The sequence below is a fragment of the Leptonotus elevatus genome, chromosome 13 (assembly GCF_054856555.1).
Source record: "Leptonotus elevatus isolate MCC_2025b chromosome 13, RoL_Lele_1.0, whole genome shotgun sequence".
NCBI classification, from domain to species: domain Eukaryota; kingdom Metazoa; phylum Chordata; class Actinopteri; order Syngnathiformes; family Syngnathidae; genus Leptonotus; species Leptonotus elevatus.
Window position 1 is genome coordinate 300693 of NC_141251.1, and position 22998 is coordinate 323690.

Consider the following 22998-nt stretch of genomic DNA (forward strand, 5'->3'; position numbering starts at 1 on the left):
AAATTTTATTTTCAGTGGAACTTACTAGTATTAGCTATTATTCGACATTTTAATGTAATTGATATTGAAATGTTCAACTTTACCTTAAAGTTAAGCATAATATTAATTAATAGCCTTTATTGTAGGCTTTATTGCATTTAATGTAAATTGAAATGACTGAAAACAGAAAACAGATTGCTTGAACAAATAATTTTATTCACAGGTCATCCACATAATCGGACTCTTTGGGGCTAAATAAATTCTAAATGAAAAATAAATGATAAATAGGTGAGATAAAAAGGTGAAAAGTAAAAAAAAATACAAATCATGTAAAGGAATTTGTGTTATAAAAAGGTGACACCTCCAACACACGTAACAAGAATGAACATGAGGAAGAAGAAAAAACAAAGCGTGCAGTGATCATTAAAAAGAAACATTACAGCAATACAGAATTACACAATATTTTATAGGGTTGTTGATTAACATTGGCCACTTTGTCTTGCATGACTGAACCAGTACAACTTTCACAAATAAAGATGAGATCATCATGTTGTAGTTTTAATAGTTCACCTTTTGAGTTCTACCAATTTAAATGTTTTGGATTGTATGCACTTAAATTGATGAATAGATGTGTTTACCATGCTGCATTTCAGCGTGACGTCACAGTCTTTCACAACGACTGGCTTTCGAGTTAAAAGAAGAAAAAAATCCTTTCCCATACCGGGAGTCGAACCCGGGCCGCCTGGGTGAAAACCAGGAATCCTAACCGCTAGACCATATGGGACTGATGATGACACCTCCAAGAAATAAAAGTAATAACTTATCACACTACCAGCAAAACTGGATTAAAAGATCTCCGTGGCGTCTCTCACGTGTAATGACAGAAAGTGTCGTCATACGTCACATCAGTGACATCACAACTGCTCCGAACGTGACTTTTTGCACTTCCGGTTTGGTTTGGGACCAAGCAACAGTGAACAAGTGACTCGTCATCACAAACTAACTACAAACGAGAACAAAACAAATGAAACACAAAAAAGTGGAACACGTGGAGACGTGTACATCATGTGACCATGACGCACGCGCGCGCGCGCACACACACTCCTCAAACTTTGGTCTGCTCACTGTTTTGTTGACATCCGGTTCATGGAGCGCTACAATAAACACAAGGTGATGAAACTCTGTAACAATTCGGCCAAAAATATCCTTACAATAGCCTTTTTTTGTGGCCATTTATGGCTGAAACATCTTGGAATTAGTCACTGAACACCTTTCGCCCTTTAACCTGCAACCTCTGGACAAAACTTGCGTTCCAATTTCCTGCCCTGTCTGCGACGTGACGTCATGGGCGCGTTGTGTACATGAAGAAGAGTATGTGCAGTTTCATTTTTTTACCAACAGGTGTCAGTAGCGAACCAAAATTGAATTGACTGCATTAAAGCTGCAATATGGAAAAAAAAATTCTCCCAAAAATAACTTTACAGTAATCTTTTTATATTTGACCATTTATGACTGAAATGCCTTCTCGTTAGTCGATGAATCCCATTTGCAAGCCTCTGGCCACAAGGGCGTCAACATGGATGACTTTCACGTCACTTTTTCAAATGTTCTTTTCTGCATGCTGACGTCATCGTCGTGTCAGCCATCTTGACGCGGTGGGCGGGGCACGGGCGATGTTTTTAATGTTGTCGACGGGGCCGGGGTCAGCGGGTGGGCGTTCTCTGATACGGCATATTTGATGTTGACGACGGAGGCCCCTCAGCAGGAACTGCCGGCGGGGGCGGGGCCGTGGAGCCGAGGGCTCGGCGGCGAGCCGGCGTCGTCGGCGCTTCCGGCGCTGGCGGCCCTGGCGATCCTGCTGAGGGCGCCCTCGTACGGCGAGGGCAGGTAGACCATCAGGAAGACGCCGTCGTCGGAGGCGGAGCTGGGCAGCCGGCGGCCTTCGCGGCGGAGCGACGACAGCAGCCGGCATTTCCTCTCGGGGTCCTGCAGGTCCTCCAGCGCGATCACGTCGGCCAATCCCAGCTTCCCGCCCACCAACGCCAAGCCCCGCCTCCGCCGCCACAGGGCCACGCCCGCCAAGCTGAGGAAGAGCAGCACGGTCACCAGGGCCACGGCGGCCGCCGGACCCCAGCTCAAGGCTCGCGTCTCGCCGCCTGAACTCTGTTGCTGGGCCTGCGCGCGCGCACACACACACACGTGACGTCATGAGCTCACGTGACGTCGTGGCAAAGTGGAGTTTTGAGATATGAACTGGCACAAGGCGACAAAAATGTGACTTCATCAATTTGCAACTTAAAAGTGAGAGATTTTGGAAGTGCAAAACGACATGATGACATCAAATCCAACACATGAAATCATTTTTTTCTTCCTGTGACGTCATTTAGAAATGACGTTCCTGATGAGTGACGTGTTGTCTGCCTGCCATCTGATGATGGCGTGCAGTCGAAAAAGATTTGTTGTCAGCTGCGCTGACGTTTGCTGTCCCGCACAAAGTGAAGCGGGCCACTTCCTCTTTCTCTTACATGGATTTATTATTTCATAAATGTTCAAAAGGGTACAGTCTACAACCCATGTGTAATGTTGCTCATGCTTTTTTGTTGCTTTTTTTTTTTACATTGTATTCATTTGGAATTATTACGAGTCAAATACTTGAAATGAGTCCATCAATTCCTTGTCACGACATCTGCAAATGTTTATGTGACTTTCTCAACACATTTCAAACAGTCAAAGTACTTCATTCGCATTCTATTACATTTAAAAGTACAGAATGCAAATTCATCCGTATTTCGTCTTTTAATATCACGAAGTCATGTTTAATTTTGGAAAGCTTGAAAAGTGACGCACGGCTTTATTTTCGGAATAAAATCAATTTACGTCGACGTCATAAAAAAGAAAACGTTTTTACTGGCGATGATCAAGCAAATGTCCCCCAAAAGATGTCGGTCAGTTGTTCTCAACGATCCTTTATGTGCACGTTGACGCATTTGAATCGCATTTCGTTTGCTTAACAGCAACTTCGTTCATTTGTGAATGTTTTGGAGTCACAATTTTGACAAAGAAGAGCTCAAGACTCCTCGAATCAACTTTTATTTCGGCTTGCTAATGATGCTAATAAGCTAACACAAGGTCTCATTTATATTTGCATGTGCAGGTGGAGAAGTTTGAATTCTGTTGCGTGCGTGCGTGCGTGCGTGCGTGACATGAGACTCACGTACGTCGGTGTGCGCGTCAGCGGACGTTCCGCTCGACCAGTCCAGCGAATCTCGGCCGGCGGGTCCGAACTTGGTCCAGCTGCTATCCAGAAGCGTCCTCATGGTGCCGACTGCTGCTGGCCGCTGGCGCGCGCGTGTGTGCGCTCCACACTGACGGCTGCACGCCATATTAATGAGCGCGCGCGTGCGCGCGTGCACGAGTGAGAGCCGTCCTGGTGGGAGGGGCGTGCACGACTTGTTGTCCACATGCCGCTCCTGTGGTGCCTTGAGTTACGAGTCTCTCCATGTGTTGAGATAGAGTTTGTATTTATTTATTTGTTGCTTTGGCTTGCGAGTGCAAACCTGAAATACGAGCGCGCTGCACTCAACTGCTCAAGAAAGAGAAAGCGGTCTTTTGGCTTCTACGTGATGACGTCACAGGGAGATGCAATGCATGACTTTTCCTTCTTCAAGTTTGGACGACATTTGCATTTGCGAGCTATGAGCGCGGCCGCGGAATGAATTGAACTCGTATCTCAAAGCGCCGCCGCTGCGCTTACTTTCTTGTCAAGCTTGAGCGAAAAGTCGATTTTGGGATTTCTTAAAGCTTTGCATGATTTTTGGCCGGAACACGTCAACAAAGACTTCCTTTTACTCAGCAGCTTAAGGTGCGAATCCGACGAATTGTGGGTTCCGATGCAGGTTGGGTTGGGTTCGCTTCCCCGCCTGGTGTTTGTGTGAGTAAAAAGTAAAAAAAACAAAAAAAAAAACCATCTGACGAATGACATGACGTCATCATGATGGTCAACGTGTGCGCTTGAAAATTGTTCGACGTTTTTGTGCATTTGGTGAAAATAAGAGCAGCTCGTACGCCGTGCAAAAGTGTGTCACATGACGTCACGTCGGAACTTTTTCTCCTTTTGCACTTGCGTTTCCTCCCAACAAGATGAAGCCGAACAATGTTGAGGGAGTGAAAGCTGCTCACGGCCAACATCAACTTTCACATTTCGTGAGTGGAAATCTTCAAACCTGCAAAGTCAAGTGCGCGCGTGTGCTGCTGACGCCACGCGCGCACACGCTCTGGCCTACTTCCTGCTTCGCACGCACGCACGCACGCACGCACGTAAGCGCCCGTCGCGGTCAGGAAGTGGGCGTCCAGATCGTCATTGACACCAAAGTGACGAGTTCATCGGCGCTCAACGGACTCACACTTCCAATAAGAGCAACAGGAAAGCAGAAAAAGGACATTTTCCGTTCATATTTTTAGCATCGGTCATAAAACCGATAATTGTCCATGCCGATTATGGAGCCGATTTTGAAGCATATCCACATTGAGCTATCGATTAAAAGCGTGTTCATTGGAGATGTTGTGCTCTCTGGAGGACCCCCCCCCCCACGCCCCCCCCACGCCCCCCCCCCCCACGCCACACACACACACTTTCTTTTTAGAACGTCATATCAAAATAATCACAAGCAATAAGTCAAAGAAGAAATGTAAGTTTTATTGGAATGTTGTCAAACTTCATATTTAGAGTGGAAAAGTGAAGGAAGAATTTCTTTGATGTTTTCTTAGAATTTCTCATGGCATGAATGTTGTTGAAAATTGTTTTTCTTCTTCAAATCATTTCCAGAAGTTTGCACGACTCAAAACATGGAGGCCAAAATTGTGACTTCTGCTGCAAAGCAATGTCGGCCTCCTCATGATTGCGATCGGAGACGACCGAACCCGAGCCGGTCTCCGGTCTGACTTTGAAAAGTGCTTGAAACTCGCCGACTGAAATCAAAGCAAAGCGTGGCGAAGTTTTCACTTTGTGGCGTGCGTTTGACATCTCCGCTAAAAAACAGAACAAACAAAAACAACAATAAACTGAGCGAGTGTCGCCCTCTGCTGGCCACGGAAATAAATGTGCGGATGTCGCCAAGGCCACGCGCGCAAACAGCTGAGCCGACTCGTCACATCTCGACCGCACGAACCAAGAACGGACACATTTGACGGGGAAGAATCCATATTGTCATCATCGTCGGTTCCCGCGGGTGGGCGGGCTGCTGGCCAAGCGAGCAGGAAGTCGACCGCCGCAAGCTCAAGACACGCCGCCGCATCCTGTTGCCGTGGCGGCGCGACGTCACGGCGCGATGTCGTAGAGCGTCCCCACGCGCGCCAGCCAATCGCGCAGGGCCTGGCGCACGGCGGCGTCGGTGACGTGGCACGCCAGCTGGCACACGCTCGGGTAGAGCGCCGGCTGAAGCGCCGCGAAGGCCGCGTCCGAAAGCTGCAGGAAGTGATGCAGCGCCGTCGCCACCATCTTGCTCCACGCCTGAAGGGGGCACACACGCATCGCGAGGACGCGTCACAACACGACATGTCACAAGAGGCTCAAAATCAACGACTTCATTTGAGGAGCAACTTTCAAACTTTGTCAACGTTTTGTTTTTTTGCAGCTCAAGTTAAATCCGTGACCAGGAAGAAGAAAATATTTCTCATTTCGTTCAAACAAACGGCGTTCTGACACGCGACACGCGATGATGTCGCAATTACGGCCACCTGGATCTGCGCCTGCGCGTCACTGGCGGCGACGTGTCCGTGGGAGCTGGCGGCCGAGCCCGATCGGGACCGGAGGACTTCGGCGCCGGCGCTGTGCGAGTGTCTGAGGGGCGGGACCTGCGCCGGCGGGGTCTGCGGCTCCTGGCCCGGGCCGCGCCCCCACGGCCGGCGGTCGCGCTTCCTGCATTTGTATTGGCTGACCAGCTTGGACAGGCTTCTGTCCGTCGCCATGGAGACCAGCTTGGTCCCGGCGCTCTCCCACCAGTCCTTCCCGCCGCCGCGGAAGCTGGCGGGAACGCTTCCTGCGCAGCTGAAGCAAACACACGGCACGCAACCGCGTTGAATTTGGGAACTGACAAAAAAGGAAAAGATTTGAAAACATCAAATCAAACACATGCAAATACTTGAGGGGGGGGGGTGATGGGGGGGGGGTCAGCTGTCAGCAGGAGAAGCCCCGCGACCGGCGACATCGAGTCTGACCTGAACGGCGGACTGTGCGCGGGCGTTTCCCCCGGCGACGGCGTGTGACACCTGACTCCGCCTTCCTCCAAGGGCGTGTCCCCAGCCGCCGACGTGGGCGTGGACGACTGGGAAGGGAAGAGCGGCAGGAAGAAGGAGTGGCGGTCGCCGCCGCGCGAGGGCGGGGTCGGCGCGGCGTCGTCCTCCAGGTCTCGGTGCATCTGGACGTAACTGCCGCACACGTCCGCGCTCAGCTTGTGAAGACGTTTCACCAGCCACGCCCACTCCGACACGCCGCCGACGCCCGGCGACGCCACCGCCGGTGCCACGCTCAGCGACGACATGGCCGCCCGCCACTGATGGCGCTTGTCGCGCCCGCGCGGGGGGCTCACCTGCACGCGTTTGGACACATGACACGGGTCAGTCTTCCTCTCGCAAGGCAAAAAAGTGGTTTTGTGCTCTCCGATGCCACAAGGAAGGCACACGTCGTCCACGCACGCACGCACGCACGCACGCCATTTTTCAGACCACGTTCATCACTTGGACGCCATCATGTTACATTCTTGCTCTTTTTAAAAGAAATTATACTTCAGAAAGACTTCTTTTTTTTTTTACAAGTTGAATATTTTCACAAAAAGTCAGACTTCAGAAAAAAGTACTTTCAGAATAAACTTAAAAGTTAAAAGGAAAAAAGTTGTACGTTGGCGTGCTTGAGAAAAAGTTGCAGTTCATATTTTTCTAACAAAAGAATTTAAAAACGTCACTCGAAAGTCGGATTCGTTCGGAGATGGTAATCTTCGAGATCAAAAGAATGCTGAAGCGTTTCTTATTGTTATATGAATTAATTAACGTAAATTACTGAAAAAAATGGGGGCTTTTCCGAAAAATAGGTTTATCTAAAAAAAGAAAAAGTTAAATATTTAGAAAAAATAGACAAATTCAAATCCAATATTTCTGATTTTTTCTCTCAATCTATTTTCACCAAAAGTCAAACAAACAAAAAGTGAATTTTTCACAAATCGTTTCCCGGCGAAATGTCGTGAAATCTGCGCGGGTGTCGAACGTCGCGAAAGCGTGCGTCCGTTTGCTTTGCCCAAAATGCCGTCTTGCACTTGACATCATTTTGGTGGGAAACTTTTGGTGGTTTTTCTGGCAACACTCGAAGAGCACAAAATGTCATCCGGCGTTTTGGGATTTTGCTGCCGACGGGACGCCAGTGTGTGTGCGTGCGCGCACGTCACCTGCGCCGTCTCTTCAAAGATGTCTTCGTCCTCCGAGGACGCCGAGCCGCGACGCGAGGAGTCCGAGCTTCCGTCCTCGTCCTCGTCCAGGATCTTCTTGACCTGCCGGCAAAGCGCGACGCCGCCTTTAGCGCGAGGGCAAAGGAGGCGGGGCCCAGAAGAAAAAGGGGAGGTACCTGCTGGGCCGTCATGCCGTCGGCCTGACTCAAGATGGCGCCGAGCAGCACCCGCACGTAAAGCTTGAAGCTGCCGGCCGCCTGCCGGTACAAGTTGGCGGCGCCGCACACGCCCGACACCTTCATCAGCAGATACTTCAAACCCGGACGCGTGTCAAAGTCGCGCGCCGTCCTGCGTGCGACACGACGTCATAACGCACGCGTCGCCAAGCTCGCGTCGCACCAACGTTCCCGTGCGCGTGCGCGGCGCGAGCCCCGCCCACCTGTAGGAGTCAAGCAGCAGGTCCAGGATGATGGACAGGTTGCTCATAGACAGGAAGCGCAGGAAGCCCGGCGCCGGACGCGGGACGGGTTCAGAGGTCGCGGGCGTCGCCCTCTCCTGGTCGACAAACTCCTGATCGATCGGTCGATCGGTCAATCGATCGATCGATCGACCGGTCAATGGATGCGCGTGGGCGCGTACCTCCAGCAGAATGTCGGAAAGGTTCTGGAGCAGAACTTGATGTGACAGCAGGCTGACGACCACGTTGCGGAAAGGAATCCTGAAACACGCACAGTCAACAACATGCGTGTGCGTGCGTGCGTGCGTGCGTGCGTGTGCGTGTTAAGCCTGATTGGCGGCAGGACAAGAACATCTTACCCAACTTTCCTAAAAGCGGCAGAAAAAGTCACAAATGGAGACAATTTTAGTGGCATTGAGCGGCCAAAGTTGCATCCGAGCCGTTTTGGAGCGGCGGCGAGCGGCGAGCGGCGGGCAGTGGCGCTTCCCACTTTTGCCAGCACAAACTTGAGATACGAGCGCTGTGCGGCGGCACCAAACTTTGGCAAATAGCGGCCGCTTTACGGCGAGCCCCGCCCCCGCCCGCCCGCCGGCACAGATGAACGTCAGTTCCATTCAACGGCAGACGCAAAATCCAAATCAAGAAAATCCAAAACAGGAAGTGAGCGCGCAAAATTGTGGGCCTTCCACACCTGTGCGTGTGTGTGTGCACGTGTCACCTGTTGTGGGCGTGTCCGTTGGCGTGACGATCTTGCGGCGGCTCGATGATCAAAACGCACGACTGGGCGTGCTCGAAACCGTCCTTGTTGTTGGGCGTCTTTGGCGAACATTGGCTGTCCAGCATGAACACCTGCCGCACACACGCACGCACACACACGCACGCACACACGCACGCACGCACGCACGCACACGCACACGCACGGATTTCAGACGAGTGACGGCAGTTGATGCAAACGTGTTTAATGCGCAATCTGGATTGCGGCCGCTGAGTCGGATTTCACTTGCCCAACCGATCAATCAATCAATCTGATCTTCCAATGCGATCAATTTGAGCTTTTGGTAGCGTTTGAAGCTCGATTGCTAAGTTGCTAAGTTGCTAAGTAGCACTTGCTTGTCAGACTGATTGCGGCGCGATTGTTGTCAAATGCGACTTCTCTTGATGAACGCAATGGCGGCAAATTGTGACCTTGGATGACCTCCGCGAGGCGGCCGACGAAGGACTTCCTCCGCGTCACGTTCGGCCAGCCTCGAGTATCGCTGGCTGGTATCGGCATGAATCAAGTTTTGCCATTAAAAGGTGAAAGTGATTTGATGTCGCGGCGTGGTGTTGCGTGTCAAAGCGTCACGTGACCTGCTGCGCCATGGCTCGGATCCTCCGGTACTCGGCCTCCGCCGACGGCGACGGCGAGGGCGCGGCCACCTTCACCTCGCAGGCGTCGCCGCAGAAACTGTCGGAACCGCTCTGGAAACAGCACGCCAGCTTCTGCACGCGTCAACGACATCCACACAGAAAATGGAGCACACGCGCCGATCACCGCAAGATGGCCGCCCATGACCTCCTTCTTAATAATGGCGGGTGTGTGCGTGTCAAAAGCGTAAGCGGCTTTGCAGATTACAGCCACATGTGTGTGCGTGTTGCTGTGCGGCGTGTGCGTGTTCACAGCATCATTTTCAGCGTGATAAGCACGCCTGCGCTGCTCTTCAGATGCAACTCCACTACCCACAATGCAATGTGTGCGCCTCACACGTGGACGTGCTCGTGCGTGCGCGCGCGTGTGCGCACCTTGACAGGCTGCAAGGTGGCGGCGAAGGCGTCCCGCAGGGCGTAGCAAGCCAACCTCCACATGTCCTCGCTGAAGACGGGACCCACCGTCACCAGCACGTACCTGCGCGCGACACGGCGGCACGTCAGCGCCGCGCTCTTGCGCGCGCGCGTGTGTGTGCGTGTGTGTGCGTGACCTGATGCAGGAGCAGCCCACTCTGGAGATGGTCTCGGCGGATTGCGACACGCACGACACCAAAAGACTCAACAAGTCCTTCAACATCACCTTCAGCCAAAACTCACAACCAACGTCTGACGCACGCACACGCACACGCGCACACGCACACACATTGCTGAAATGCCGTTTTTGTCTGCAAATGTTGCCGGCGTGCGTCACCTGCGCCGATGAAGGCGTTGACGTGCTCCACCACCAGCTCGCAGCACAGGCCGATGGCGTGTTTGAAGTTGCCGGCGGCCGCGTCCCAGTAGGCGTGCTCGCCGCGGCGCCGCTGCAGCCACAGCGCCATGACGGGCAGCAGAAGCTGCACCACGGCGAAGATGGCGAAGCCCGGACCTGCGGCACAAAACATTGGCGTGAGCGGCCGCTTGTGAGAAGCGGGCCCTCGTCCCGCCGCATTTGGAGCCCAAACCGGACAGGCGAAGGCGCAGATGGCCGCCCGGAAAGGTCACCTGGCACCACGGCGACCTCTCGCAGCAGCAGGAAGAGCGTCTCCAGGGTGGGCGGCTGATGCGGGCGGGGGCAGTCGGACACGGCGGCCGTCAGCTGCTCCAGAAGAAGGATCCACACCTGGATCAAACCTGAGGGACGGCGCCACGCGTCAGAAGGCCTCGCCGCCGTCCGACCTTCCGGGCGACTCACCCGTGTCGTCGTCAAAGTCCCGCAGCACGCCGTCCAGCGCGTCCTGGCTGTCGGTCGACAGCTGGCGCGAGCGGGCGGGCGGGCCGGCGGGCCGCGCCCCCAGGAAGACGGGCTTGGAGGGCATCTTGTACACGCTGGCCAGCAGCTGCCGGCCAAATAAGAGAAGGAGGTCACGTGACCGCCGGCCGCCAGACGCCGGCGAGGCGCTCACCTGGGAACATCGGCGAAGGTAGTCCAGCGCCGGCAGGCACAAGTCCAGCGAGCTGCGGGACCACGCCGGCGCGCACTCGCCCGTCTTGTAGTCCGACTCGCCTGACAACGACGAGGAGAGTTGAAACCCGACCCGCGATTCGACAACGCACCGACAAAACGTACCTGCAAATTCCGCGCGTCGCACTTTGAAAGCGATTCAAGCCAAATTTCAAACTCTGGTTAGCGATCAGAATTTGGAAAACGACTTCGCAAACCCGACCATGTCCTCAAACCCGAACAGGAAACCCTATCATTTGAAATCTGAATTCGAACCCGTCAGCACGCGGGAAAAAAAAACAACCTTTCAGATCCGAGTCAATTTGAAAGGCATTTTTCCACATCCAAGATGGCGGCGGCGTGGATATACCATTCAGGCGTTGGTCCCGGCGCGCATTTCCGACCCACCTAAACCTTTGACGAACTTCATGAGGCACACGATGTAGTCGGTGGCGGCGTTGGCGAACACCTGGATGTCGTCCGTGTTGATGAAGGCCTCAAAGACGTCGAAGACGGGCGCGTGACGCTCGCCTGCCGACCACACCAGACACGCCGTGGGGACGCCGCCCTCTCGGCACCGGCGGCGGAGCCAACGTACCTGCGCAGTATTCTCCCCGCAGGTAGTCTTTGGCCTCCATCTTGCCGCCGTGGACGGTCCTGAGGGCGCTGAAGAGCGGACGCCAGCCCGACAGGATGCGAGGGGAGCACATCTCCACCAGCTCGCCGATGGACGTCACCACCTGCGGCCAAAACCGTCATGGCGTCACATCGGCGCTAACCCGCGCGGCCTCGTCGTGACTCGCCGGCGAGCGGACGGCGAGCGGACGGCGAGCTCGCTGCTCGTCGCAGCAGAGAAAACGTTGACTCAGTGAGGGAATATTTTGTTGTTGTTGTTTTGGAAGTCAACTTCCTAATTGTGTCAGTAGATTCTCACCTTCAACCACTTGCCGTCTTTTGAAACCGGGCAGGTAGCAAGGCAGCAGCTAGCCCGCTAACGTTACACGCTTTCTAACCGGGAAGCCAGAATTGTCAATCGACCGAATGAACTCAAGCCGTCGAACCCACAGCAGAGTCGGGTCCCTTGCCTTTGGTTTCCGATTGGCCAAAGGTTTCGGCCAACGGGAGCGGACGGCGCATGCGCGACCTTCGGTGGATTGAGCCGAGCGTGCGGGTGCGAGTCACCTGATCCTGCACGTCGTCATCGCACAGTTCCAGCCGCATGATGTGCTCGAAGGGTCGGAAGAGCGCCTCGTTGAAGTGGAAGCGGGACGGCTCGGCCCAGCCGCTCAGAACCTCCGTCAGGACGTCGTGGATGAAGGACACCGCCTTCTGGGACACGTGGCGCTCGCTGTGGCACGCGGCCTGCACGCACGCACGCACGCACGCACGCGGTGACGCAGGAGAAGAAGGACGGCTGTCGGCGCTGGCTCGTACCTCCACCAGGTGCGGCGCCACCGCGCTCCAGGCCCTCATCTTGTGCAGCAGCGGCCTGCGCGGGTTGCGGACCACCCTCAGCGTGGCCTCGCCCAAACGGAAAAGCTGCAGCGAGCTCCCGCGCTCCAGCGTCGACTTGGCTTCGCCTGCCACACAAAGCGGACGAATACAAAATGGCCACCGGCGATCTCGCTCGGCTTCTTGAAAATCCCTTTTTTCCAACAGCTTGGGAACGCATCATGTCGACGAGACGTCCCCACCGCGACGCAAAGACAAGCGTGCGCGCGTACCAGGCATGGCGAGCGAATAATCTCCCGTGTCGGCGCTGGAGCGGAAGAGTTGAACCTGGGACGCTTTCCTCAGCTGCTGCAGGAAGCCCACCAGGGACGTCAGGTTCAGTTTGACCGCCGCGTCTTCGAACAACCTGAAAGGCACGCGCACGCATTTACACGCGTCTCGGGATTTTCCTCAAGACTGGACCGCGATCCGTCTTTGATCCGTACGGTCTTGAGCGACGCCGCAACGACGTTGGCACGAGCAGCACGCGTGTCACAAACAAGACAAGACGAGCGGACTGACAGACGTCTCACGCACACGCACACGTGCGTGCGGAGGGCAAAAGTTGTGGTGCGAAATGACCACCAAAATATTTCAAGCACTCATTCAACCCAGTTGGCAATGACAGATATTACACACACACACACACACACACACACACACACACACACACACACACACACACACACACACACGCGCTTGTCTTTGCGTCATGGTGGGGACATCTCATTGACATCATGCATTTCCTAGCCCCGCCCCTTTCCCCTAACGCCAACCATAACCCGATTGAAACCTAAAGTCCAAAAGCAAGTCTTGACCCCCAAAAAGAGGTCTGAAGCATAATGAGGGCATGGACCCCACAATGTAGCAAAGACAAAAGCAGAGTCCGAAAACACACACGCACACACGCACGCACGCACGCACGCACGCACAGGATGATGTCTTATATAAGCATCTGTGCGTGTGCGTGTCACTGGTGGCACGCAAACGCCCTAATCCAAGTTTTCCAAAGCCAAACTTGTGCCATTTTGCTGCCCTCTGGTGGCGGCGGAGCCTCATGGCAGGTGAGCGCACAAAAATGATGTTGTTTTGTTTTGGGGGGCGGGGCGTGTTTGTCGCACCTGTCGGCCTGCGTGGACAGCGCGCAGACGGCCTTGGCGGCGGCGGGTCCGCTCAGCAGGTTTCCCGCGTTGAGGTCCAGACCGCCGGCCTGGACCAGAAGCTCCCGGACGGTGGGAGGAGGCGGGCCGGCCCGGGGGGCGTCGGCTTCCGCTCGGGCCAGGGCGGCCATCGGTGGCGCCTGAGGGCCGGCGCTGAAGTGGGCGTGCTCCAAACAACTGATGTACTCCGTCACCCTGACGCGCAAAACCACAACAAAATGGCGTCAAAAGCACAAAAATCTGAAGACGAAAAAAGACGAGAAACGTTGGCAGGATTTTCACTTTGAAGTCACGATCGTAAGATCAAAGTGAGAATCCTTTGGCGTCGTTCCCGGCGCGTCACCTGAAGACGTGCGTCCAGCAGTCGGCGTTGTGACTGGCCATCTCCAAGCCCACGTTCAAGATGGCGTCCATGCACAGCACGTGCGCCGTGTGCAGGCGGACGCCCGGCGGACGCGACATCTGCTCCAGGCGTTGCTTCACTACGCACACGCACGCACGCACACACACGCACACGCCTTCAATCGCTGCTGCTGTGCGTGTGTGCGTGCCTGATGGTCACCTTGCGTGATGGCGTCCCCCGCCTCAGGCCCCTCCCTCTCCTCTCGCTCTTCCTGCACACAGGAGGCGGCGGCCATTTGGGCCAAGGCCGACGCACAGTTGGCGGCCACACCTGAGGGCGCACAAAACAACACGCACGCACGCACGCACGCACGCACGAGTTGACGGGCTTTCACGTGGCGTGCGCAACTTCAGCTGCCGCCACACGCTTGAATTTTGCATCACGAATTTCATTCGATTATCAAGAAAATATTCATCGCAATTATATTTGTTAATAATTGCAATCACGATTCGGACAATCGTTGGTTTTTTGTTTGAACATGTAACAAATATGAAGACGAATACATTTCTATGAAACACAATAATTATGCAAATTCCTTTTGGACCAAACAAGATGGATTCAATTGGCCATTTTAAAATGAAAAAGATGCAAATATATACATTTAAATGACTCAAAATGAGTATTGGTAATCTTTTATTTTTGTTTTCAACGATGCCAATGTTGTCATTGGCGTAATAATTGAAATTGGAATCGAATCTCAAATAACTCATTGACTGGCAGCCATTTTTTGGACAACTTTTTTTTCCTGATGAAAGAAGAGACTCGAATCTTTCTTTTGGTCGCTTCCATCTTTTAACAGCAAGAGAAGAGAATATTCTGCGGGCCTTGCGAAATCCCTCCAAATCCAGCCAAACTGCAGGGAGCGAAGGGGGTTGCTTCAGTCAAAAAAATGGCTGCCAGTCAATGAGTTACTTGAGATTCAATTATTTGGGTTTGAATGACTTAATTGTCGTCAAAGCCAACAATTGAATTGCGATCAACTGTGTATTTTTTCTCCCACTTGCGCTTCGCCGCCTACCGAGGGCGCAACTGAGCGCGGCGGCCTGCCGGAGTCCGTCCAGACTGAGGCAGATGGCGTCGCGCTGGCGCTGGCTCTGCTCTCGGCCGAAGACCAGCGGCATCTTGGAGCTGTCGGCCACGCGTCCCGTCAGCGGCGTGGACAGAATCTCCATCAGCTGGCGCCACACGCCCGTCAGCAGGAAGCGCGACAACACGCCGCCTGGTGGAGGGTTAGCGTTAGCGTTAGCGTCAGCCGCGCCGCATCACATCATCGCGGGTTCACTCGGTCGGGTACGCACCCGCCATGACGGCGTCGTCGCCCGCGCTGTCGCAGGAGGGAGCCGATTGGCTGAAGCTCCTGATCAGCTGACCGCCGATCGCGCTGCTGCCCAGACCGTCCACGTCTGAGGGGAGGGGCGGAGGCGGGGTTTAAAGGCGTGCGTGCGCGACTATGCAGTTGCACACGTGCGCGTTACCAGTCAGCACGCCGATGAGAGACGGCGTTCTGTGGTCGGGCGCGGCCCCGTAGCCGGCCTGAGTCAGCAGGTCTCGCTCCAGAATCTGCCGGTAGACCTCCTCGATCCACGCCGGAGACAAAAGCACCAGCACGCCGCTGCTCTGGATCACGCGCGCAAACTCCTTCTGCAAAGCACAGGCGGCGCTCGCACAAACAGGAAGTGGACAAAAAGACGGCAACGGCGGCCGGCCGGCCCTCACCGGCCCCAGGGCAGAAGGGAGCGCCCTCTGCTGGTAGAAGTTGCACTTGCACAGTTTGAGGTTGAGCAGCAGCGCGTGGAAGGACAACAAGTAGACGTCGTCAGCGTTCAGCAGCGACTGAAAGCTGAGGGTCAGCCCCGCCTCCACGCCCGGAGACGGGATCCCGCCTGGCGAGGACACCGCACTTTTTGCGATTGTACAGGAAGTGGAAACACGCAAGCGGGAAGCGGACCGAGCACTGACCGGCCTGCAGTCCGGAGCAGAAGTCGGCCGCCAAGTTCTGCAGGAGTCGGTCCACTTGCGCGGCGTCGGCGTCGCGGGCGAGGAGCGCCGGCAGCAGCGCGGCCAGCGAGCGCACGAAGAGACGGGCGCCGTGCTGGTCGGCTTCCTGGTGGCACAGCAGCTTGAGCGAGAGGGCGGCGGCCGCGCGCAGCGAGCGGCGAGCCGGCGCGTCCGACGGGCCGGCCTCGTCCTCGTCCTCGTCCTCGTCCTCGTCGGCCAGCGACACGTTGTCCGAACCCATGTCCGACACGTCCGAACGGCCCGAGTCCTTCTCGGCCGCCATGGAGTACTGGTCGCACGAGTCCAACTCCGTCCGAGACAGGTCCTGATCCTCCACGCTGGACACGCACACACGTGCACGTTTCCACATGGAACGTGAAGAATGTGGTCAAGCGTCGCAAGACGCACGCACGCACCTGAAGTTGCTCTCGCTGTAGCGCGACGCGGGCGCATGCTGCGTTCGGCTCCTGGAGTCCACCGACAGGAAGTTGGTGATGTCGGGGTAGACGAGGGCGTGGCTCCGCTGGACCACGTCGGGCGGAGCCGCGCACGCCTCCGCCGGCGGCCCCTCCTCCCCCTCGTCCCCGTCCCCGCCGGCGGGGCGGCCCGCAGGCTCCGAGTCGGACGCGGCGCGGCCCGTGTCTGCGGTGATGCTAATGCTAATGCTAACGTCGGGGCTGCGCTCGGCCTCCTCGGAGGACGGGACGCGCCTCCGCCACAGGAAGTCGGCCTCGTTCACCTCCATGGACGCGCGCGACGACTCGCTGCCGTCCTTCAGCTCGTCCCGGCGACGAAGCACCACCGCAACCTGAACACACGTCGCAACGTCACCACATGCTGCTTCACCAAAGACAAATGACTGGCCAAATTGATTTGCTTTTTTTCAAACCCCAAATGTTTTTTCAAAAAATGCTGACAGACATTCAATATGTTTTCTGTGCAAAATGGGGGGGGGGGGGGTTGGGGGGGGTTACGATGGGGATACAAATCCCTCGGAAAAATCTAAAGTAACCCAAAAAATTGAAAAGGGAAAACACAACATTCATTAAGCGGTCAAAATGTCGTCAACAAAATCTAAACAACAATAATTGAATCATCACATTTTTCAGCTGACTGAAACTCGACTAAAATCCTCATTAATAAACAATAAGTGGCACTAAATCAATTATCATTTTGCATTTGCTGGCTAACCGACTCGTAGCATGGATAGCAGTCGCCGTCGTGCGAAGCGACAAAATAGTCAAAGAATTGTCGAAAACGAGATGACGAAAATGCTGGATTTAAAAGTCGACACAAAAACGGGAAGCGTGACTGAAAAAAAATGGCAAAAAGATGCATTCAACACATTTTTTAAATTCATCGGCTGATCAATGAAAGGCTCGTGTTGATTTTTTTTCAGTTTGAAAAACGGCGTGCTGACCTGCTGGTGCGTGAGGCCCCGCCCCTGCGCCAGCTCCTCCAGCGCTCGCAGCAGCGCACACGCAGACGACACGCTCCAGTAGCACGCCTCCGCGCCGCCCTTGGAACACGCCTCCGTCATGCCGTCCATCACGCTGGCCGCCGCAATTCCCGCGGATTGAAAAAGAAGCAAAACCCGAAACAAAACAAAACAGAAAGCGTCAACATTTTGCATTCGTTTTTGCCGGCAAATATTTGAAAGGAGGACATTTGAGGTCAGGTCATGTGACCAGATGCGAAAAGCGTACTGACAGTCGCAGCAGGTCCAGGTGAGACTTCCTTTTGGAGAAGGACCGCCTCCTGCCCTCGGGCTCGGCGAGGCCCGGCCCGGCCAGGTCGAACAGCCGCTGAGGACTTCCCAGGATCTGCAAGGCAGGCGCAATGTCATGTGGCGGCGCGACGTCACCCAACGGGCCGCGGCAGGCGGATGGGCCGGCTCAGCAACCTCCTTCATGATGCGGATGGCGTCGCTGCGGTGGCGCGGCGGCGGGTAGAGCAGGATCCTGTGGTAGAGCGACTGCAGGACGGGCTTCATGGACTCCACGCAGCTCACCAGGCGCACCAGCTCGGCCGCCACGTAGCACACGGTGCGCACCACCGCCGCCGTCCTGGCGGGGGCGCCGGGCGAGCAGCCCGAGCCCCGGCCCTGGTCCGACACGGCCGCCGCCGACTCCGCCTCTTGGCCGGCGACTGGAAAAGGCGCCGTCACGTCCGACTGCCAGCGGCACGTCGAGCGGTCGCTCGGTGGCGGGAACTCACCCGGATGAGGTCGCTCCGTCTCTGGCGCCCCCGCCTGGCCGTGGTGGGAGCTGATGCTTTTGTCATGGAGCGGATTTCCCATGATGGCCACCAGGGACGGACACAGCTGCTTCCTGGTGGGGGCGGGATGGGGGGGGGGGGGGTCATGATGCTGTCATTAGAGCCTCTGACATCATCCTGTGCGTGTGCGTGTGCGTGTGCGTGTGCGTGTGCGTGTGCGTGTACCAGACGAGGTCGGTGAAGCGTCTGGACAGGTGCATTGTGGGAGGGCAGGAGCTCAGCATGGACAAAATGCTTTCCAGGTGAAGAAGCTGCAACAGTGGCTTGTGACTGGCAGACAAAATTCACGCACGTCATGTCCCTCAACACATCACGCCGGCAACGGCGGCAACGGCGGCAACGGCGGCAACGGCGGCAACGGCGGCAACGGCGGCAACGGCGGCAACGGCGGCAACGGCGCCACCTTCGCTCACCTGTCGACCGACTCCAGCTTGTCGCAGAAGAGCGTCAAGACGGTCACCACGTCGTCGCACAGCGTTTGGCTGGTGGGAGACACGTCTGCGCGCACGCACGCACGCACATCCAAAGGACATTCACAACACGGTGCTTGTATTGACAACGGGGGGGGGGGGGGGCGTACCCTTTCTGTTCAGAGGCGTGTCAGCAGGCTCCTCCCCGTCTGCTTCCTGTGGAAGACACGTCACAACTTTTCATTCTGTTTTGTCCCGCAGCGTTTCCATACGCTGACATTTGCCGCCAAGTCAAATTTCATCTAAAAGCTAAAAAAAACAACAACACGCTTGTTTACTTTCATAAAATCAATTCATTGGCAAAAAAGTGCCGATTCAACGAGATGGACGCCATTTTGGGACTCAGCAGGCCACAATGAATCAAATCATTCATTTGGAAAAAATACAAATAAATGTTGGCCGGCAAATGCGGGACGTATTGGAACCTTTGGCAGCGCGTGACGACGTCACCTCCTGTCTGTGTCGCAGCTGCAGCGTCAAATCTCCCAGAATCTGACTGAGGGTGGCTCGGACCGCCGTGTTGATGCTGCGCTGGTGGCAGTTGCACGCGTACGTCTCCATGCACACCTGTGCACACGCACGCGCACACGCACGCACGCACACGCGCACACGCTCGTCAGTTTGTTGCGAGGCTTGTGTGACGACGTCGCAGGCGAGCGTGAAGAAGACGGAGGACAAAACATATCGGGACGGACGTTGTCCAACGCAAGACGTCACAATGAAACAAACATGTTGTGCTTCATGCAAGTCGACAATTTGGAATGAGGACAATTTCACAACATTGATAATGTGAAAAATTCATAATCAAGTATTAGGAAACGACGTAAAAAAGTCTCACGCGCACGCTCTAGCCGCAGCTAAGCCGTTAGCATGGCGCAGGACGCGCGCGGTTGGCTACCTGGGCGATGCGTAGGATGGAGTCGCCGTTGACGTCAAAGTTGGGCGAGTAGGTGACGCACAGGAGAACCTGCAGGGGGCGCAGAGAGACCAAAACAAGATGGAGGACCAACGGCGGCGGTCTGACGAGCGCACTTTCTTACCTTCATGACCTCCACCTGCAGGTCCTCGTGCAGCGCCGGCGTCACTCGCACCGCCGCCAACACCTGGCTCAGCAGCTGATTCTCCACAGGCTCCGCCTCCTCCCCGCCCACAAAGCGGTCCTCGCACAGGAGCTTCTGTGGGAAAGACGCAGCTGTCAATCAAAAGGCGCTCACGAGAGCGGAAGGCGGAGCTGGACGCGCGACGTGACGCTCAAACAGGAAGTACCTGCATGCCGCTCAGCGCCGTCTGACCCAGTTTGACGTTTTTGGACTCCAGCGCCATCTGAAGCGGCAGAAGACAACGCGACCTGCAACACAAACACAACAAGTCGCAGCGGTGTCCAAATGAGGGCCCCGGGGCCATTGCAGAGCCGCCATCCCCTTTTCTTCGTATATGCCGCATTTGACATTTGACGCGGCCCGCGAGGTTACTTTTTTTATAATTAGCGCGGAGGTGGGCGGAGCGACAAAAGAAGTGGCGGCGAAGAAATACAATTCCATGAGACGAGTTGAGCGGTTTGTTTTTGTTTTGGTTGCGAATGTTGAAGACGGGATTGGATGAGATACTGTTCACTTGAGTGCAGGGGCGGGATCAAGTCTCGTGCCGACGGACTCGTTTGGGAACGATACAAAACCACTTGAACGCAAACATCTTCATCAAATTCACCTAAACTAATTATAAACAATATTCAATACTTAAAAAATTCACAGGTGGCAAATCCAGGTGGCGAAAGTAAAAACCCTGCCACAGTTGGTGCTAGCAGCTAGCGAGCAGCTAGCGAGCACCAAACTGTGGCAGGGTTTTTACTTTCGCCACCTGGATTTGCCACCTGTGAAAGAATTTAAAGTGGCGTCTTTCCCTTTCGGACCCCCCAATCTATCCCGTCCTCATAAACACGACGACATCGGACATGTCAAGTTCATTCGTGAGACGTGCAACGTCACGTAACATCCTGCCACGTGACATCAGCTGTTTTTTCACGGCCGCCATCAATAATTCATGCTTGACGTGACGAGCAACATTGCGGAGAGAACGTCTTCTTACCGCAGCTCTGCTGGCGACGGCTTGGCTGATGCATTGTGGGACGCCAGACTTTCTGGGGGGGAATCACAAGTTTACAAATTCCATGTTGATAACACGCGTGTGCTCGCAGCAAATGCAGATCGGACCCTGTGTTGACATTTTGGGCGTGGTCCGTGTGTCGGGTGACAAACGTGTGTGCGCGCGCGCGATGAGGGGGAGTTTATTGATTTGACAATAAAGTCGAGGTTCCGACATGAATGGCAGCTCGACGACTCGCACCTTTCACATGACAAATTTCACAAATCAAATCATTCTTGCTCTTTACAATAAGGAATACATTTGATACGTATGGTATCTTTTATATGAAATATAGCACGTTATACTCCTTTACCAAAAGTATTACATGTAAAAAAATCAACGACACAGGAGTCATTTTTCAAAGGCTTAACGTGTACATTATCATCTGCTGATTAAATGTGCTGGCCTCATTGTGGCCTCGTTCCACAGCTTTCATGGCAGATGCACAACGTAGCCAGGAAAACTTTCTTGACAACGTTAATTTCAAGCTGCAGCTGTCATCATATTTTCGCATTCGGACATCCTGCTCAAATTCCATGGAATAATCGAGAAGAGCATATTGTTGTGTACGTCACGTGATCATCTTCATCCCCAGCACCGCCATCAGTAAACAGCAGCAGGTGGACACACACACACACGCGTTGGGTTTACCGGTCTAGCGAGGACATCTCATTGACATAATTCACGCACACACGGAAAGTGTTGCTGTTCGCGTGTGCGTGTGCGTGTGTTTGTGTGCGTGCGTTGTCGTTGGTCTCACCGCGGGCGAGCACGCAGGCGTCGCGGAGGCTTTTGTGCTTGTGTCCCGCAGCGTCTTTGTGGAGTCTCCGCAGGATGTCCTCCATGGTGGCGTTGGATGTTACACGTTGTGGTCACGGTGGGGGTGGGAGTGGGGGTGGGGGGTCACGCGAGGGTTGCGCAGCGCGGCTGGTAGCATCCCCAGCACCAATCCAGGAGGATGATGGTCACTGAGGATGATTCACTTACGCGCTGACGTCATAGGTTGCAACCAGGAAGTGCTCCCCTCACCTCACAGCTCCGCCGCCTCGTCGGGCGGCGTTTTCGAATTCATTTTTTCCCCCTCTCACTTTATTTTCTTCTTCCACCTTGGACATTAATTGAATTGTCTTTGTCCGCTAAATTCACATTGCTGTCGGTCCACGCCAAAATCAGATCACAACCGGAAGACGCGTCATTTTGACGGAAGTGCCATTTTCTGTCCTAACATCCACCTTCACAGTAAAAGCATTTATTGACCGAGCTAAATGGTGACTTATTCTTTTCATCAATAAATGGAAACGAATGTCAACGTTTTTATGAAATCAAACATGAGCAGCAAAAACACGGAATGATCCTGATTCGTCAAAGAGAGGAAGTTGAGAGGTCGACATGAGTGAGATGCATTTTTGAATGTGTTGGGAGTTGAGCACCACCTGCTGGCTCATCGACGAAATGACAACACTATCGCGCGCCATTCCATCATTGGACAATTGATAGCCTGACACCGGCTGGCTGGCGACCAGTCGGTTTGTCAACTGTGGCTGGCGACCAGTCCAGGTTGTTCACCGCCTGCAGGGACGGCTATGTACAAATACATCGTGGATGAGAATATCAAATAACGTGCTCGAGGGGTGTTGCGCCACACCCGATTTAACTTCAACATGTACATGATGACAATGTGGTCAAGTGACGTATTCGATTGTTATGGAGAAGAAGTGTGGAAATGCAAGCGATCATCATGAAAAGAAGGCGTTTTATTCCAGCGTACTCGAAACAAAAGTCTGTTGATCAATAAAAGAATGCACATTTGTTGCACGCATTAAGTTTTACTAACATGAATATGGTTTTGTTTTATGCAGTGGTCCTGTTGGTGAAAATGTATTTCCAAGACTATTTCAGTTACTTACGTAAAAAAAAATCATTTTTATGGGTGAAATGTGAACACGCAAATCAGTTTGCACGTGATTCAAATATGGGTAAAGTGACGTCATTTTCGGTGCGCACATGAAAGTCCATTTAAAAGTGCACGGGCAAAATGGTCAAAGCATGAAAACCCCCCAATTGTCACTCAAATAACCGTCAAGTGATGCGATGACGCCGCGATGTGCGCGCGTGCGTTTTCATCCAAGTGGAGCAGAGACGAGAATCGATCATGGAGGCGAAAACACTTGCAACTATGACATTGCCTTGTTGCCTGAAATTGAGCTCGCGCGGGAGGTACGCGAGTACTTGTACTTATAGTTACTTGGCAGTGAGCGGAGGGTGAGGGACGCGCCCGCTGAAGCTCGCCGTGCC

The 22998-nt window shown here is 54.3% G+C and overlaps 2 protein-coding genes and 1 non-coding gene across 12 annotated transcripts; all 3 read right to left on the minus strand.

Moving 5' to 3' along the window:
• Positions 1–174: 174 nt before the first annotated feature.
• LOC147163351 (uncharacterized) lies at positions 175–3366 on the minus strand. The gene is made up of 2 exons (XM_086093382.1): positions 3198–3366; positions 175–2154 (listed from the first exon to the last, which is right to left on the minus strand). Exons 1-2 carry the CDS (start codon positions 3360–3362, stop codon positions 1738–1740), a joined length of 582 nt encoding a protein of 193 aa, XP_085949508.1. The 5' UTR covers positions 3363–3366; the 3' UTR covers positions 175–1737.
• Positions 692–763, minus strand: trnae-uuc (transfer RNA glutamic acid (anticodon UUC)). The gene has a single exon. It is a non-coding gene; the product is annotated as a tRNA-Glu (tRNA).
• Positions 3367–4654: 1288 nt separating the features above from the next.
• On the minus strand, positions 4655–21900 carry arfgef3 (ARFGEF family member 3). Of its 10 annotated transcripts, none has more exons than XM_086092845.1 (43): positions 21464–21899; positions 20647–20698; positions 19828–19909; positions 19602–19736; positions 19460–19528; positions 19012–19128; positions 18672–18717; positions 18505–18589; positions 18257–18361; positions 18032–18144; positions 17718–17962; positions 17525–17637; positions 17235–17367; positions 16231–16622; positions 15776–16152; positions 15533–15699; positions 15292–15457; positions 15115–15219; positions 14835–15035; positions 13976–14086; positions 13757–13895; positions 13375–13608; positions 12487–12620; positions 12197–12342; positions 11945–12124; positions 11361–11502; positions 11171–11293; positions 10725–10825; positions 10514–10658; positions 10324–10452; positions 10031–10207; positions 9831–9945; positions 9655–9757; positions 9223–9354; positions 8591–8721; positions 8232–8429; positions 8055–8133; positions 7855–7985; positions 7592–7763; positions 7416–7517; positions 6196–6566; positions 5716–6067; positions 4655–5488 (listed from the first exon to the last, which is right to left on the minus strand). In XM_086092845.1, the coding sequence occupies exons 1-43, from the start codon at positions 21546–21548 to the stop codon at positions 5297–5299; spliced, it is 6627 nt and encodes a 2208-aa protein (XP_085948971.1). In that variant the 5' UTR covers positions 21549–21899; the 3' UTR covers positions 4655–5296. The 10 variants fall into 10 exon arrangements, with proteins under 10 accessions (XP_085948971.1, XP_085948976.1, XP_085948969.1 ...); XM_086092850.1 differs by having other exon boundaries at positions 5716–6025; positions 21464–21898; XM_086092843.1 differs by having other exon boundaries at positions 7855–7970; positions 15292–15699; positions 21464–21900.
• Positions 21901–22998: the final 1098 nt, after the last annotated feature.

Bases quoted from the DNA above. Each gene is read 5' to 3' on its own strand.
- arfgef3 (XM_086092840.1), bottom strand. From the start codon at position 21,548: ATGGAGGACATCCTGCGGAGACTCCACAAAGACGCTGCGGGACACAAG. The intron at 17,368-17,524 runs GTCAGTACGCTT...TGCGGCGGCCAG, and splicing joins CACCTGGACCTGCTGCGACT to CGTGATGGACGGCATGACGG. The intron at 10,453-10,513 runs GTGAGTCGCCCG...GCCGTCCCTCAG, and splicing joins GGACTTTGACGACGACACGG to GTTTGATCCAGGTGTGGATC.
- LOC147163351 (XM_086093382.1), bottom strand. From the start codon at position 3,362: ATGGCGTGCAGCCGTCAGTGTGGAGCGCACACACGCGCGCGCCAGCGG. The intron at 2,155-3,197 runs GTACGTGAGTCT...GCGCGCGCGCAG, and splicing joins CCGCTGACGCGCACACCGAC to GCCCAGCAACAGAGTTCAGG.